General features: G+C 39.0%; 1 protein-coding gene across 1 annotated transcript in view; it reads left to right on the top strand.

Annotated features, from left to right (window-relative positions):
• The window catches only part of MME (membrane metalloendopeptidase), a 47,116-nt gene that overhangs the window by 11,337 nt on the left and 17,367 nt on the right, over positions 1–18,412 (top strand). The window contains exons 4-15 of the mRNA XM_037407608.1: positions 753–914; positions 2,510–2,590; positions 3,341–3,436; positions 3,542–3,660; positions 4,676–4,741; positions 8,079–8,213; positions 10,564–10,665; positions 13,711–13,847; positions 13,943–14,036; positions 15,407–15,535; positions 16,472–16,570; positions 17,547–17,627. Of these exons, the coding sequence (XP_037263505.1) occupies positions 753–914; positions 2,510–2,590; positions 3,341–3,436; positions 3,542–3,660; positions 4,676–4,741; positions 8,079–8,213; positions 10,564–10,665; positions 13,711–13,847; positions 13,943–14,036; positions 15,407–15,535; positions 16,472–16,570; positions 17,547–17,627 (1,301 nt within the window). The remainder of the gene's footprint in view (positions 1–752; positions 915–2,509; positions 2,591–3,340; positions 3,437–3,541; positions 3,661–4,675; positions 4,742–8,078; positions 8,214–10,563; positions 10,666–13,710; positions 13,848–13,942; positions 14,037–15,406; positions 15,536–16,471; positions 16,571–17,546; positions 17,628–18,412) is intronic.

Genomic DNA, 18,412 nt, shown 5'->3' with positions numbered 1-18,412 from the left:
TTTCTATGAGAGACTTTGTGCTAGCATGCTAGTGGTAAAAGCAGTCTAGGTGGAAGAGGAATACAAAAAAGAAAAAACACAGAAGGTTGGTAAACACCAGTTGGGAAACTGTCATGAAGTAGTAAGATTTCACTAGTGAATCCCATGTCACGATCAGTCAGTGACCGGTTAGTCTTTGACAAGCCACTTCAGGAAGGTCAATAAGGATAGCAAGAGGCAGTAGCAATTCCAGAAGAAAATCAGTGTAGATTCAGGAAAGCATTAATAGGAGAACTTCCCTGACTCAAACTTAAATGGTACAACAAAATCATTCTTTCATTGAAATAGATTGGATTCAGCTGACCCTACATCATACTTAATTACTTAAATTACATTACAGTGGATACTTAACCTTTCATGTGCTTGTACTTTTAATTTCTTTTTTTTACCACATTTCAATACAAAGAAGTGTAAGTCAGTAAATGAAACATCTTAGTTTTTATTTAAAACTGAGCAACCACTCACAGGGAGTAGGAACATTAGTCTGTTTACCCATCAGTAAATAAGCAACAGAGAAATAGATGTTATGGGCAGCAAAGGCACAGTAATTCGTTGTTCACTTGCTAGTAATTTTGTTTGGTCTAGAACATGCAAGTAGGCTTAAGCCTATTCTAAGATAAAGGAAATAGATTTATTACTTCCCTCTTCAGAGAAAACAAGTGTATGCATTTATTTCCTCTAAAGACTTGACCTTGATTTGTCTCGTATTACAGCAGCCCGAATCCTTGAGAACATGGACACCACTGCAGAACCTTGTAATGATTTCTACCAATATGCCTGTGGAGGATGGCTTAAGAGGAACGTCATTCCAGAAACCAGCTCCCGTTATAGTAACTTTGACATTTTAAGAGATGAACTAGAAGTTGTTTTAAAAGGTCAGTGGGGTTTATGTTTGTAGACTATATAAAGTTTCTTCTTATACCCTAATAAGATATGGTTGTCTAGCAAAGCTTAAAACGCTACCAAATATTTCAGTTTCTTTGTGTTAGGTTCAGGACAAATCTACCACAAGCTGTTTGCTTGGAGAATGCTGTGGAAGTTATGCTGTTGTGTCTGACACCGGAGTGGAGCTGACTAGTCCTGACCTTTCTGGTATCTGGACTCTGTGTGCTCATCTGCACATTATAACAACTGAAATCCATATCATTACAGTAGCAGCCAAGCTAGGTGAAGAAGAAGGTCTGCCTGTGTCCAGGTCAGCTGAAACGCTGGAAGTTGCTCTCTGGCAGCACTATGTCCTGCATATCTGTATTCCAAAGAGCAGGCAAGCAATTTTCTAACTAGTCAATCGTAAACTTAGAAATACTCCTTTTCCCACGAAATGGAATAGTGTCAAATTGTCCATATTCCCCTTTTTCATATGGAAATAACAGAATCAGAGAAGTCATTTTATACTCATGAAACATTCTCCAAATCACTCTCTCCAGCCTGAATATCTGTTTTTTCACTTTGCGCATCTTCTGATTTTGCCAATTTTGTAGTTTATGGGTGCCATGGTGTTCCTTAGACTTCAGTTTCTGTGGAGCAAAGCAATTGTAGAGTAGTAACTGGAGTAGCTGTAAAGTAGTGGCAAGAGTTGGCTGCCCCATAAGGAAAGGTGAACCAGGAGCTCAAGGTGACTCGAGGCAGGCAGGGACAGAGGCCTCACAGACAAGGGCATCAGTCCTATGGGACCCAAACCAGAAGAGCAGAGCAGGTCCAGTAGCAGGGACCAGGTTCAGCCAACAATGCCACGATCACCAGGCAAGTCCATAGTCAGTTAAGCAGTGGGTCTGCAGGCAAGTCAGCCTGGCAAGGTCAGGCTCAGCAAGGGAAAAGGCCAGGTCCAGCGTACCTGCAAGAGCATGGGCAAGGACCATGGGCAAGGGCCTGACCGGGACTGCTGCTCCGGAGCCAGCAAGCATAGAGTGCACAAGTGGAGGCACCAGATGAGGTTTCTCATGGCTCTTTCTTACAGTGCAGCTGTTTTCACAGAAGTATGAACCACGGTCACACAGCTGCACTGTACCAACGCAGACCTTGAATGCAAACAGCTAAACTCCTGGCTGCAGTGACGAGGCTGCAGATTAGGATTACAGGAAACGATGGTTACAGGCTGCTCAGTACATTTAGAGCTTGCTGGTACACCTAGGGCCCTGACAGCAATTCTCTTTGTACACAATTTGGTCACCTAAAAACTGTCCCTGAAAAGTCAGAGCATTTGTATTTCACCAGGGGTCATCCACAGAGTATCTACTGGACGACTTTATGTCCAACATATCAGCACAGACTGGTGTAATTCCAAGCCGTATAAACTCCAGAGCTTTTTCCCCTCAGCTTTTGAAAGGCAAAGCTTCCCTGGAATTTGAGATGGATGGCGAGTACTTATCGCCCACCCTCTGCTCCTCAGGATGCTATCCACTATGGTTCCTTCAATGTCTTTCCAATAAAGATCAGATATTAAGATATATTTGCTATCTGTGTGTTTCAGATGTCCTTGCCACACCAAGAAGTAATGATATCATAGCAGTGCAGAAGGCAAAAACTCTGTATAGATCATGCATAAATGAAAGTAAGTCTCCTGAATTTATTGCATATGGGATATATATCATCCAGAGAACCCCACCTTCACAGTCAGCTATACCTATATTCTCCTAGATTCTGTGCATAATTTTTTCAGAAATCCTTTGTGAAAACTAAAATGTATCTATTCTATAGAGTCAAATAAGAATGTCAATAGTAAAATTAGTATTGTATCTCCTGTTTTACCAGCTTTGGTATTTTAGGTGAGATTATTATATTACTCTTCAGTTACCAGTTTGCTGCAGAAATTTAAACTCAAATCCCTTCAGTTAATTGTGAGTTAACTTCTTTTGTAGAAATTATCAGGCATGAGGTGAAAAACAACAGGCATACCAGCCTTCTAGGACAGGGAGATAATTTATTTCAAGAATTTGAGCTAGATGCTGCCACCAGAGTGAGAAGCAGTAAAATAGTTAGCAGCGCTTCCTAAATCACATGTTTTTATAGTTTCTATAATGTTATTAATAATTCTCAAAACTAGTATTTCAAGCTATCTGCAGAGTGAAAATACAATAGTTCTTCAGTGTCAAGGATGCAAGGATTTGTATATGCTGTTTGCAGTCATGACTGAAACGTTTTTGAAATTAAATGTTAAAGCACAATCATACATCAGAGCATAGTCCTATTGTGGTGATGGTGAAAACATTCTTCTCAGCATCATTATTCTGAACTCATTATAATAGTATAATATTTGTGTTTTAAAATCTCATGGTAACTCACTTTATTTTTTTTCCAAAAGCTACCATTGATAGCAGAGGTGGAGGGCCTTTAATTAGTTTGTTACCAAATGTATCTGACTGGCCTGTAGCAACAACTAACTGGGATTCTTCCTATGGTAAGATAATCTGTGTTTATTTCCTTTTCAGTTAAAATGTCTATATTATTGTACTTTTCATTGCTCACCAAAAATAGAGGCTGAGTATACCTTTCATTTGCTTAGGTACTACTTGGACAGCTGAGACAGCTATTGCACAGCTGAACTCCAGATATGGAAAAAAGGTCCTTATTAATTTTTTTGTTGGCACAGATGATAAAAATTCCACAGCACATATCATTCATGTAAGTCTCCCTGGGTGGCATCGCCTTGTTGATCATAAAAGTGCAACAGAATAACTAGAAGCACAGACACAAATGTTAACCAGGAGAAACATTAGTGATGTGAAATTTACCAGAGTAAGTTGTAGATTAATTTGTGAATCTATGTAGTTTTCAAACGTAAATTGTCAGTTTCACAGTTAGTTCTCAAAGTTTGGATATTTATTCTGTGCACTCATATCCTGTTATTCTCAGTGAGATGAGACAATGGAGATGTATATAGACATACAGACACAATTTATGTGTACGCTGGACAGAAGACAGACATGATCTACTTATATATGCATGCAAGCAAATAAGTAAACAGTATTTCCTTACCATGTACTGCAGGCAGAAAGCTCTGCCACTGATAACCTGGGCCATGCTCCCAGTGGCAGAAAGCCCACAAAAGGGGTTGTGTTTTACAAGGTAGTCAGATTCCTTAGGTACTAATGGGAACTGCAGTCAGCTGGCAGATATGAAAGTGGCTGAGGACGTTTGGATAAGGAGTATGTTGAGAGTGCCCTGCTTGTAAATGTAAGATGATCTCTGAAAATGGAAAATCCAGAGGAAGACAGTATTACCTATGGTGAATCTTCACCAGCTACTCATGAGATGCAACAGTTGCAAGTCTAATCTTTCTTGTCGGTGGGTAGATAGATCCTTGACTACTTTGCATGTATGAATTTCAAAGGTGCAGTAAATACCTTGCTTATCCATAGACTGTTTTTCTCCTTTAAATCCACTGTTTTCACACTGGTTATGTGTAGCATGCTTTGTTGAGCAACAGGAAAAAAAAAAGACTGGAAAGAAGGACAAAAAGTATAAGGGGAGTGAAAAGAATTAAAAGTGGGCAACAGTATGAGAGAGACACTCCCCTTTGGCCAGAAGATAATTTGGCAAGCGTGAAGCATCTGTGACCTGTAATTGACAAAAGAATAGTACAATGCTATGCCATTTTGTCCTTAAGCACTTTTTTAATTTTTATTTGAATTCATAGATTGATCAGCCTGGGCTTGGCCTGCCTTCTCGTGACTACTATGACTGCACTGGTGCATACAAAGAGGTAAGACAATGCTGACAGATCAATGACTACCTTTTAGAAGTTTTAGCCATATATTTTCAAGGCAGACATATTCTCAAGAGGCGGGGATAGGCAAAGAGCGGGAACAGTCCTTCCCCAAAGAGATTCCAACACTGTGCCTGGGAAACATCAATGGGAGAATTGGGGAAACTGGAATAGAAAGGTAATGACGACAAGTATTTAAGCAAGGTTGATCTGCAGGTGAGACTAGCATGTGTAACAGACGAGAAAGAAGTTCTAATGGGGGTAAGTGTGCAAGAAGGCAAGAGAGCTGAAAGATATATGAAGATGATACAGGGAAATGAGATTAAGGGCAAGTAGAAATAAGTTAGCTAAGAATGGGAGGGAGTGTAACGAGTGTCCTGAAGATGAGGTGTTACAATATTGTGCCATCAATGTTAGTGACCTAGTTTAATCTTCCTAGCAGCACTAGGAGCCATAGGTTTTTTGTCTAGGCTCCAGGTGCCAGTATGTACCAATCGTCTCTGCACTGGGTGAAAAGACTGCACATTCCTCTGGCATCACTACACCCTGGACATCCCAACCTGTCTTTCTTCCTGTGTCCCCCTCCCTTCTCTTCCATTCCTCTCGTAATCACTGAACATATGTGGAAGAAAAGGAGTTGCTTTCCCACACAATTTCTGTATGATTATGCAAGTCAGAAGAGGAACAGCTACTTAACTTTTTAGGACCTCTTGGAAGGAAATAAACATGAAACAATTTAGCTTCGTTACACAGCTTCTGCCAGGCTTCTTAGCTGAATCAAGAAGTACTCATAACTGTCAGAGTTGTACTAAGATAGAATATAAGCGCTTATGGCTCACCCTTGTGTCACTACTAAAAGGATGCCGTTTCTGAACTATGATCGACTGGCGTCAGTTAGCAAGTGCTGCAGGTGTCGGTGGAGTCCAGGTGGACTAGTCATATCCCTAATAGGCTTAGAAAGAAAAAAAGAAACATTCGGGACCAAAGACAGTTTTCTGAATGAAAGATCTGGAAAGATCACTGTCCCCTAAGTCAACTGCTGAATGAAAATGCAGCAGCTGAAGTATGTGATACCACAGAAATTGTTTCAGATACCTAAAATCTTATGTGGTCTTCTTTAATTCATGTTTAGTTATTAGTCATATGCATTTTCATTAAGTTGTTAGCACTGATGCTGAGTATCCCTCCTTGCTAATCTTGGATGTGCTTTAAGTCCTTGAGAGCTGAAGTATGTGTATTTGCTGAAGTCATATAGATGAAATTGCTATCACAGTAATGCTTAATTAGCCAGTTTTCTTCTGTGTAATTAAATGCAGAAGCAATGAAAACATTTTGGGTTTGTAGGTATTTTGCTTACAGTTACTACTCTAGTACTGATGACATTTAATTACAGATCATATGCTAGTAAAGACAGTCATTACCATATTAACTGTTCGGTTACATTATTATCATGTGTTTCGGCCTTTAGGAGCTGGCTCATGTATCAGAATTTGCTCCTTTCCTTGTATTACATTGACTGCAGCACTGAAAGGCAATTCCCCTTCTAATCTCTGACCTACCTTAAAGTATTGTACTACTTCCCACTGCTGAAAGTAGAGGGGGAAGTATTTTAAAAAAAACCAGAGATTTATCACTGAAAGGCAGATTCATAATACTCTTACAAGCGTGAATACTTTGAGCAAGAGCTGTTCTTCCTTTCAATCCCTGCACTCCGATAGCAGCCTTTTCCTGGCTCTGTTTCCTGCCGTGTCACTCTACTCTTTGAGCTGTACCTAACAGCCAAGATACCTGCCTCCTGCCCTTCAACCTCCGCCTTTGTCAGGACTTAAGTGGAATCTGTGAACAAGATAGTTTTAAAATCTTTTTTTCTCTTGTAAGATATGTGACTCCTCTGCTTATATAGGAGTTATTCTGATGTTGAAGTTCCCACTGAAAGATCCGAGAGTATTTATACAGTCCATCTGAAATTAGCTGACTGACTTTGCTACCTGACCATAAAATGATCTGCACTTTAGGCCAAAATTAAAGTCCATTGATTGGTACCTGAAGAGCTCTGTTGACTTACTGGTTTGGGGTAATGTCTGTATTGAATTTTTATAAATTGTATTTAGATATTTTAAAATGGTATTTGCAGGCTTGGTATGTGCTCCCTTTCGTGATTTGTAGTAGTCAGTGGTTTCATTGGCTTTTCTCTTTCTGGTAAAATAATCTATTTGAATTAAAAATAATGGGGAGAATTCAGTCCTTCAAGATGCTGTGAGCCACCTGTCTTTTTGAAGTCTGCTGTCAGTACCTTTCATGAGCTGCTCAGGGTCTTCCAGGGCACGCAGCCTGTTCTAGCGCAGCGTTGTTGGTAGGGAGGGGAGTCTGACAAGAGGTGGATGGCAAGGAAGGTAGTTATCAGAATGGCTGTATCAATGTAGCATTCATTAAAGGGGTTCATCCTACTGCCTTAGGAGCTGAACTCATCAACATATTTCTGTCAATGAAGTTGATTACATGCACGCTATTAGTTCTAGATTTTATCACTGTTTCAGTAGATGACACTATTGTGCATAAAATAGATTATTAGATAGTTAATCTAATATTATGTATTTTTATGTGCGTTTTAAAAGTGTATTGAAAAGACCATTTCTGTTGATAGAAAAATGAGTGTGGTTTATCAAAGAGGAATTAGAATAATATTCAGTTCCATAAAATATAATGAGATCTGTAGATATTTGACAGTGGAACATTTAAGAGAATATACTTCCATATTTACATTCTTATCCTTCGTGGATTCTTTTATGTTAAATTTAATATGTGTACTATATTGTCTATAGTATATCTAGCTATACTAAGTTTAGATACAGCAACATGATTTCTAAATGTTCCAAGAGGCAACTGAGGAGGTACACTGCTTCTGGGAGTAATTTTCCCACAATGTTAATTCAACACAGTCCATCAGCATTTCTCTCGGTTTTATGTTTCTGGGAACATTGCTTTTTGGAAGTGGTATTTTTGGAAGCTGTAATTAAAGTGAGCTAGAAAAAACACGGGTGATGGTTTAAATGTGGATTACAAATGTCTCATTTTAAGTAATGAAAACACAGTGCGGTAGTTGAGAGTGTTTAGCTTTGAACAGTGCTACAAATTATACAGCAATTTTCCATGAGGGAATTTTCAAAGTTAATTTCTATTTATGATATAACAGTATTTCAGAACAAATTACTATTAAACTGTGTCAGAAAAGTATTAAGAACTGTAGTTCATAAAAATGAAGGTGAAATCTTAGTAATTAAAGTATGTGATAATTCCAGTTTTGTCTTTAAAATGTTTGTGTTGTTTCCTGCAGGCATGTTCTGCCTATGTTGATTTCATGATTTCTGTAGCTAAACTAATCCTACAAGAAAGAAATATTTCTTTCAATGAGAATGAGATTGCTGCACAGATGAGAAGAGTTATGGACCTGGAGAAAGAGATTGCCAATGTAAGAAAAACATTTTAAAGTTATCCTTTAAATAACTAATCTTTTTCTTAATACCTAAGAAAGCTAACTGTAAACTGAGTTAAGTTACTTGCTAGTGTTATTAGCTGACCCAAAGGCTGACCCAAAATATATGGGGTGTGGAACACCTAAGAGGAACACATAATAAGACAGACATGCCTTCTAACAAACAAGGGCAAATATTTCAGTTAGCTAGCTGTTTCACAAATAGCAAAATGTTTTATCTTAGGCTGTTCACAGAAGCTCTTCAAGACAAGAAAGAGCAAGAGAGACAGACTTGGTTTCTGCTAAGTCTGTTTCAGAAAATGAGTTTTGGGAGATGCTTTTGGGCCTCTTCTCACTTTGTCCTGCTTTCCCCGTGGGCTGCTGGGTTATCAGGGCAGTAGATTCCCAACCCTTGGCCTGCCATGCAGCAGCACAAAGTAATGTTTGTCCTGCACAAGCTGCTCCACAATGCTGATTGTTCCAAATGCATTTTTAATCAAACACTGTTCTCCATTAAAGTATGGCTTGGAGAAATAGCTAGAATTTGAACTTGCATGGAGAAAAACAAATGGAATTGTTTTGTCAAGCATTCATAAGCAAAAGCATGGTTTGTAATTGCTAAATGTTTCAGAAGGACCCAAAGCTGAGGAGGACTGTAAAACAAGCTAAATACAAATTTTTTAGCTTCAGCTATTTTTCAAGTTACACTGATAGTAAAGGCACGTGTTTGGCAAAGAAAGACCTTTCCCCCCATTTGTATAAACTAAAACCATCTGATTTTGATTTTCTTCACGTTTTCCTGAGAAACACACCTCTGGGCTTAGATCAGACATGGAAAATTATTACAAGAGAAGAAATTCACTGAAGACTTAAGGGGGAGTACAAAAAGAAACCACAACTGAAATGTCTCTACAGCAGTTGCTGCTGGTAGAGAGTACAGCTTGTAGTGGGTAAGCTGCTACTGCCTCAGTTTTTAACCTCTTTGAAAACTTAGCACCAGCCTGAATGTTACTGGAAGCAAGCTGCCTTTGTGCTCTTGGGAATTTGTTAAAGAAATCACAGAAAAAAAGTACTGAATGCACAACAGAGTAGGACAAAGGAAGCGTAAATCTTTTTAAAAAAAATGATAGATAAAATCAGACTTGGCATGACCATTTTCCAAAACAGTTATGGGTAAAATCTACTATTCTCATTCCTGAGCAAGACATTTAAGAGTACTCGAGGCAGTAGTGATGTAGGTTCTCCCATGTATTACTCTATAATCAATCACAAGATCACTTTTTCTGTAGTCGTTACTGTACCTGCATATGTCTCTGCCATTTAAAAAAAAGGAAGTTAAAAGGGGGTGGAGTATGGGGGGAATGAGTGCTGATGCTGTCACACAAGGTACTTCTGCATGAGAACAAAGGTATGAAAGAGGATACAAGAATGCACTTCAGAAACCTACGGTAGCGTGCTAGCAAGCGACACACGAGTGTTTGAGGAAAAGAACACAGAGATACCCAAGAGAGTATTCAGAGACCAAGGGAGCATTTACCATTATGTGCTGGTTTTGTCTCCTCTCAGTGTATGTTGTCCATACCCTACCCTAATTCCAGAGACCTCCCTCTGACATCTGCTGTGGAGAGGCTCCAGTGATTCACTTGCCTCATAAAGCACTGCCACGGACACTTTCATTATCTGCAAGAAATGGCCCTAATACAGCTGTGCCATTAAGGTGTTAATGTATGCACATTTTTAACACACTGGTGCAAAACCACATTGCCTAGATCAATTCTAAGGCTGAGTTATGAGTTATAACTCCCTTTCTATACAGTGGTTCCAGAAGGAACGTATCGGATAGCACATGCATCCTAATCAGAATGCTCACACAGCATTCCTGCCACAGCACACTGGTTGCCTTATACTCAAGAAGCACATCTCCTTTATTCCTTTCTCCCAAGATTTTGCACCTTGCATCATCCCAAGAATATCATCAGCATGTTCTTGTGTTGAGTGTTACCTACTGTTAACAGAGATTACTCAGCACTTTGAGTGGTATGGGGCTATGTTCCGGTCAGTGTTCCCGCACAGCCTAAGATTTTAATTTCTCACACAAAACAAATCCAAAAAGTAAAGGTCCATTTCACTATCAGAAAATTAGTATGTTTAATCTGTCCTTTTATATACTTTTTAATCTATAAAATGCTGTCCATATTTACACATAAGGTACTTTACAGTTAATCCAAGCTTACAGTAATGTATTAAGACAGCAATACCCATTTTCTTTCTTTTTACTTCCACTTGCCAAAATTCCTGTGAACTGACTCAATGTACTTAGTAATTTTCTCATGATTAACTTTAATAGGCAACAACAAAATCAGAAGACAGAAATGATCCACTTTTGTTGTACAATAAAATGACCTTGGCACAACTCCAGAACAACTTCTCATTGGAAATCAATCATAAGGTGAGTGATCAACAAGCTGTTATTTTAACCTCTAATTTATGACTGATGAGATTAAACAATGAAGCCTGACTTCTTTTTTTAAAAAAGACATCTCTTTCTGGAGCCGAGATACATTTAAAATTGAACAGGATACTTTGTGTGCACACTAGCTTACCTAAACATCTGATGACATCAAAGCATATTTAAAAGTTGTGCTTCTGTACCCTATTTCTCCTAACTTGAGGGCAGATCTCGCCCTCTGCTTCAACATAAAGAGATGGAAAAGGACAAAGGGGAAAAAAATAATCACGAGTTTGACTTACCCTCATGGATTCAGGATGATAAATCTTGCAAAACTTGCACATACATAACCCTTGCTGGAACTCAAGAGAATATCCTTTGCAGAGTACAAGCAAGTTCCCTTCCTATAATGACCATACCAGTTCCAGAGAGCCCAGGACAAGAGTTAAGACTGCAGCCACCAACTGATTAAAATGTCGCAGTGTGGCTATTCAGGCTCTCTCTGTCTATCCAGAGCTGCAGATTCAGAGAAAAAAGTCCTGTTTTTCCAACATTTCCTCCCTAAGATGGGCTCCCAAAGCAAAGAGAAAGGAGCCCAGGAAGTCATGGCCATGAACCAGGAAAATTCTCCCCCTGCCTCCCACTGTAGCTCTCCCAGGACGTTTCACCTCTGCCTTTTCTCTTGCCCTGAGCCATGTGCTGTTTGTGCAGTATAACCTTTAATTCATGGCACCACAATGTCTGCCTAAAGAACAGCCAAAGATTTGATAACAACATCTTGCTAGGCACAGATGGTTTTTATCATAAATGACTTCAGTTCAGCACCCTGCACAACAGGCAAGCAGGGTAACTCACGTGTTCCGTGGAGAGCACTTGGTCTGACTGGCAGGAGTGCATCATCGTGTCTTTGGAGGCCAGCTTAAGGTACTGTGAAATACCGTTAGTCCTACCACAGTTTCATAATCACTGCTATTTTTATTGACTTCAAATTATATGACAGTTCACTTCTGCCTAGCTTAATTTGTTTCATAATTTACCTTCCTCCCACAGGTCTTGGTTGAACAGTTACCGTTACCATCATAATGTCAGAAACTAACTGCTCTTGTCACAGAATGGTATTGCCCTGGTTATTTTTAGTTCCTGGGGAGTGCTGCAGATCAGCAATAATCATCTGCTCTAAATTTATCCAAAAATGCTCAAAAGACACATGATGGGAGTTGGTAGCGTTGTTGTAATGGTCTAAGGATAGAACAGCAATTAGTCCCAAGATTAGCTCAAAGTTTGCTGCTTCTCTTTCAAACCTGAAGTGATTCTATTCCTAAAAGCTTATCTGCTTTCCTCAGCTACATTCGTTCATCTGATGAAAGATGCTACCTCTTCCAATAGAACTTTCCTCTCAAAAGATATAGACTCGGAAAAATCACCAATATTTTTCAAAGTAATAGGCACAATAAAAATTTTGAAAACTAGCAAAAAAAAAAAAAAAAAAAGATGAAAAGTACAAAGCTTATTTGCTTTTCTTAAATGTAACACCTTCCTTTTCCTTACGAAAGTGAGTATCTACCCAGTGTGGTAGAAACACTGTGTAGCTCTAGAACTTTGATGACAATTTTCAGCTTCTGCTCTGAATCATCTTCTCAGCTGAATGGTGGTGACAGAGGCCATGGATTAGGAAGGCTTGGGCCAACTGGAGAATCGGAAGCAGTGTATATAGTTAGCTGCAACACCAGTACCACTTATTAAAGAGGTGAATGGAGAGACTGGCGGAATATATAGCGCTTTACAATCTACTGTATTGCGAGCTGAAGGGTCTGTCTCAGCTGGTACCAGATAGAGGAAGACAACTTCATACTGGTGAAAATATTTTTCATGACATCAGCTGCAGGTGTGAACTTCCTGGGTAGGGGAATGCAGAGGTTATAACCTCCTGTGAATACTGCTCTGTTGCTTTGGGTTATGGGATGGAGGAACAGCGACGTGGCTGCACAGTCTGGTGTCTCTGCCCACTTCCAGCCTTGCTGCATGGCTCAGATCCCAGCGCTGTGCAGCTGAGCAGTGACTGCAGTCCACGTTCTCTTGGTAAGCAAGGGGGATGCCTGCATTCTCCAGGCAGGCCTTTAACCCATCTACTGTCCAAGGCACACAATATCGCTAACCAAAGACTTATCACAGGGAAATTATTTTTCATATCAGCAAACAAGTAAGAATTTCCAGTTGAGAGTGCCCACACAGTAAAATAACGTTCTGGTCAGACTAGATGGACACTACAGAATGAAAACTTAACAGAAAGTAATTTTCATAGGCACTGGGTCATGAAAGTTATGTGGGCCTCTTGCAAAGGTGAATACCAGCATAAAGAAAATGGGGGTTTAGGACCACAGAGGCAGAAAAAGAACAAGAAGTCTAAACTGTGGCTGGGATTTGTCTGTTGCAGCATGCTGCAGACTGGCCTGATATCAAACCAGTTGCTTCTCCAGTATCTAGTACTGTGGCATGTAGAGGAAAATTCATCATAGATCATGGATTTAGTCTGTCTGGTTTACAGCCTATTAATATGTATCTTTTTATGGACGTCATTGTACTTCAGAACGAGTCCTTCCCATGTGCTTCAGAACGGATGGTCAAGTATACCATGAAGCTACAGAGACATACTGTAATTTGGGCTGTTAGTCCTGCTTTAAAAGTTCTTGGCCAAATACAGCAAAAAGGCAACTGAAAATTTTCCTTAAAACACCATTTCCGCTTTTCCAGGCTAAAAGGAAAGGGTTGTAACATTTTTAATGTGTTAGTTTGAAATGAAAAGAATGTCTTGAACCTTTCTGCTAAATACCACCCTATTTTACTAGGATTTTGGAGCACAGAGGATATAAATTATCTCAGATCAGTTAGTATTATTATGATGGCTCCATTTACAAGTAGTGCAGCTGTTAGGAAAACTAAAGGCAGAACGTTTGTGTTATGCAAACATAGTTAAACTGGAAAAAAACAAGCTAAATGCTGTTTCTTTATGATTTAACAATATACTAATGCATATTGATTTTACAGGTATTCAACTGGTCAAAATTCATAAATGATATAATGTCAACTGTACAAATTAATGTTGAGAACACTGAACATGTCATTGTTTATGACCCAGAATACCTTATCAAGCTGAAGTCTGTTCTTAGTAAATACACTCCCAGGTAGGTATGTTAGGTACTGTTGTACTTTGTGGTTTATTTCCAGTAAACTTAAACAGCCTAAGACCATTACCAACTTTTGTTGCTTTGTTCAACAGAGACCTTCAAAATTACATGATCTGGCGATTCGTAATGGATCTTGTCAACAGCCTAAGTCGTAACTACAAGGATACAAGGAATGCTTTTCGTAAGGTGCAGAAATTAATCTCTCTTTAAGTTGTAAAGATGATTTTGTGAACCACAAAAGATAACAGCTGTAGTATATAAAAATGTAATGTATTTTGAAATTTGCACACAAAGCTAGATGTGTTCACTGAAGCTGCTGCTGAAGCGGACACAATTTATATGATATATGCTTGATAGTGGATTGGAAAAGCACTGTTCTGGTACTTGGTCTCCATGTTTTTCTGAATCTAAATTAATCCCTATTTTGATAACAGGACAGTCCCATTTATTTGCAAATTATTTCAGTTCTGATTGGCTTGTTGCAAACTCTTCAGCATCCAAAGTAACACATTCAAAGTCAAACATTATGGGCCCAATGTTGCTTTTCAGTCATTTGATCCTGCAGATTTTTTAGGGCTTTTAAGGAAAAGCTAAGCAATTTCACAAGTAGACTGGAGATGGAAGAGTCCTCTGTATTTCCACAGTAGAAGTTGCTACTTTATAAGTTTGCTGAGCTCCAACAAAAACGGTTAAGGCCGTTTTGTTACATCTGTTAATGACATAAATACTTTAACATGCATATGCAGCTTTTTTAAAGGAGATTCTGCTTGTTACAGAAAAAGATAATAATTACTGCAGGAAGTCAACAAATGTTCAGTTTGGTCAGTTTTACACATCTGAACAGGGCAGTCTTACTCATTGATTATTTGGCCTGTTCCCCTACTCTTTAAAGTATGAAACTATTTTAATATAAAGCTTCATATTTGCTTATTCTGCATCATCAAGGTATATGTTTTGTACTCTATAAATGAAAGACATCTCCCACTACATCTTAGGACTTCACTGAGGAAGGGTCATTTAGAAAAATGTCAGAGTCTGAAGGAATAACAGAAAAAGCTTTTACCATAATCTGAGTATAAAAACCATGCAATTTTCTACTACTGAATTAATAATATATGATATAGTATAGGTGCAGCTTCTTACACTAAATGCAGTGAAAATAAACTAGCATTTGTCTTGTTAACTTTACTTTCAAATATCAAGATTAGGACAGTTATGGCATTACATGACTCTCCCATACGATGGTTTTTCTGGGTGTGTGGCTAGTTGGTCCCTTATTAATTCAAACCTCCATTTGTTTTAAATACAGCATGCTTAAAATGTGCTACAGAAAGTGCCAGTCCTAGCACAAAGATCACTGGATCTGCAACCACTTCCTTAAGAAATCAGCAAAAAGATCTCAGCAGATCACTAGACTGGGCATGTAGATGTGCCTGTATGTGTCACTGAGGGGCTGTGCTGTCACTCAAAATGCACATCTGCCAGTCAGTCACCATTCTCCTCCACTGTACGTGGGCCCACATGTCACTGTCTTACCCAGTGTTTATGTTTCACAGGCACTTTATGGCACAACATCAGAAACTGCTGTTTGGCGTCGCTGTGCAAACTATGTCAATGGCAACATGGAGAATGCAGTGGGACGGCTATACGTAGAGGAAGCATTTGCTGGAGACAGCAAACATGTGGTAAAGCTTTTAGCAAACTTAGCCTGTGTGCTGTCTGAGCATCACTTGTCCCTTACCGTGCAGTTCTTTACACAGCTTTGATTACACTTTATGTGAACCTTCTTTATATAGCAAGTCACTTTCTAAAAAACCTAATCTGCAGATTTGCTTCTCAACCCGTGTACTGCTAAGGAGTAACAAGAACGTATGTGCTAGGGAAGTCGTGCCTTTGCACCTAAGTACTTCTGCATTAACTGCCTTGAGCTGGCCCGCTTTCCAGGCAGATGACCACAGTGTGAAATAACATGCAAAATATGAAGATGACATGTGCACACTTGGAGGGAGAGAGGCATCTGCCTGCTCCACTCTCCTACGAGCCAGCCTTGAGCCCAAAGCACCACTGGCCCGCGAGTGATGGACTGTGTGCGAGCTACTACGCACACGCAAAGGACACCACTTACTGAAATGAATAGTCACTGTTTGTTCTTTGAGACTGACACTAGTTCACATGCTGCCAACGTGGGGCGTAGGGACAATTGGTTATGTCTGTTTGTCTTCAGTCACACAGAAAATTGGCGAAAATTAACCTGAAGTCAAGCCTTAGTTGACTCCTATCAGTCCTGCTGTAGTCCGGGCTTAAGGTCCACCATTTTTTGTGGTTGACATATACACAGTAATTTGATCCAACATCCAACAGATGGATATCTGATATATTTTTTATAACCTGAATAACTGAATTGCATTGCCTTGTGAGCTCACGCCCGTTCCTTTTCCACCCACAAGTCAGGCTAAGCATGCTATTTAACCTGAGCTCCAGGTTTTGAGTGTGGCCTGTAAACAGCATACACTCAATCAGCTAGTGCAGGAAAAACAAGGCTATAATAATCAAATTACAACTTTGGAAAAATAACTGGATCATTTCATGTGGATTTGTAACATTCTGATGTTTTTTCCAAGGTTGAGGAAATGATTGCAGATATACGTGATGTTTTTATAAAAACCTTATATGAACTTACTTGGATGGATGCAGAAACCAAAAAGAAAGCAGAAAAAAAAGTAAGTTAAATCTTAAATCTATCTTAACTCTAACATCTATCACTGTTTTATATGTACAAAACCACATCTATTTCTGTTTATATAGGCACAGACTCTTAACAGACTTCCTGTATCAGATCCAGTTTACATGGGAAGGGGCCTCTGTGGAGATAAGCACACAAAACAGGAGTAATTTGTGTACAAGATTAGGACTTCCCAGGCAAATCGCTGATTAAGGGGCTAGATAGTGAATATCTACAAGGAAGTAATACTGAAAATGAGAGGGAATGATTTATGGTGATTTGATCAGCTATTAGGAGCAATAGGGCAAAACCAGAAAGTCAAACAGCAGGCTGGACATCATCAGTGAGTTCTCTTTTAAGGGGAGATTGTAGCTTCAGACAGTTCTTGTAAGTCTGGAGTAAATAACAGAAATCAATTGTAGAGAGCCCTGAACTGGGAGGGAAGCAACTGAAAGAACTATTTATTACGTCTCTTTTGCTACTCCAGTGTAGATGGGGGAGCTAGTTAAGAAATATGGGTACAGACCCAACCTGAGCCAAACTGCACAAATCTCTGGAAATTTTTAAATGTGTTTTCCATTAAAAAATATCAAGTTATTCATTTTATTTTTATTTTAGGTGCTGTAAAATATGTCATATATTTCAGGATTTCTACTATTTGTTTAAACCAGCCTTTCAACTCAAAAGCACAAAGTATGTTTGGCTGTCTTGTGCACATTTCTGTAACTTTACTTACAAAGGAAGGAACAGAATATACTTTCTAGAATTTTCTGTTGTTACAAGAAGCCATAAACTTTACAGTGCTTTCAATGAATAAAAAGATGCAAACAAAACCTATATATAATTAACATCCTGGGATTTATGCAGTTGCTTCCAACATTTATTATATGCTTCCATGCATTTGTTATATAATTTATAGTCACTTTTAAAATATGACTGTATTTGCTGTGGATATCAAATTATCTTGTCCCTAGGCAACAGCAATCAGAGAGAGGATTGGTTATCCAGATGAGATCGTGACTGACGACAATAAGCTCAACAGTGAGTACCAGGAGGTAAGTACCCACAATATGCAGTATAATTAGAAAAGGGTCTTAAGAGAAAAAATCTTCAATTTGTCCTCACAGTGAAGCTGAACCATAGGCATCCACACAGAATAACTCAGTCTTCTGCTCAGTTGCACAGGTGTAAATAAGGATGTATTAAAAGCCAGTGTAGTACAGCTGATCCCGTACAGATGGTGGTAAGTATTTCATGGTGTTTCAAAGGAATGTATAAATTCTAGAGGAGTTGTGTTATAATAAAACATGGAGCCAATGGTGCTCAGTCCAGTATTTCTAAATGTGCTGCCACAGATGGGCATAACACTGGTTGAAGCGGATGCAAGTATATAACTTAGTAACTGTGCCCATTTATCCACGGATTGGAATTAGCCTCTGAGGTATGACATCGGATGACCCATATAATTTAAATCGTCTAAGCTTTTTCACTGCAAAATGTGACCTCAGTATTCTTTTACCTTGTGGGTTCATTTGTAACAGTAACTCCACTAATGTATTTAGTATACATGTATGTTCAGGCAGAGTATGTCTTAGAAGTCAAAGTTTCAATTTTGAAAAATACAGACATAGAACCAAAGTATGCTTTTCAAAACACCATTTGAGCCTTATTCATGTGTTCTTTCTAAAGTGGAATTGCAGCTTACCAAGCTGGTAGCTACTCATTTCAAGCAGGCAGCTCCCGGAGGTTAGGCTCAAAACCACAAATGCTGAACTCCACGCAAAATACATATATATATGAAGAGGGAATAAAGATCTCTTGAAAATATTATACAGCCACT

Source organism: Falco rusticolus, chromosome 13 (genome assembly GCF_015220075.1).
Source record: "Falco rusticolus isolate bFalRus1 chromosome 13, bFalRus1.pri, whole genome shotgun sequence".
Taxonomy (NCBI): Eukaryota; Metazoa; Chordata; class Aves; order Falconiformes; family Falconidae; genus Falco; species Falco rusticolus.
This window is presented reverse-complemented; position numbering and strand designations above follow the sequence as displayed.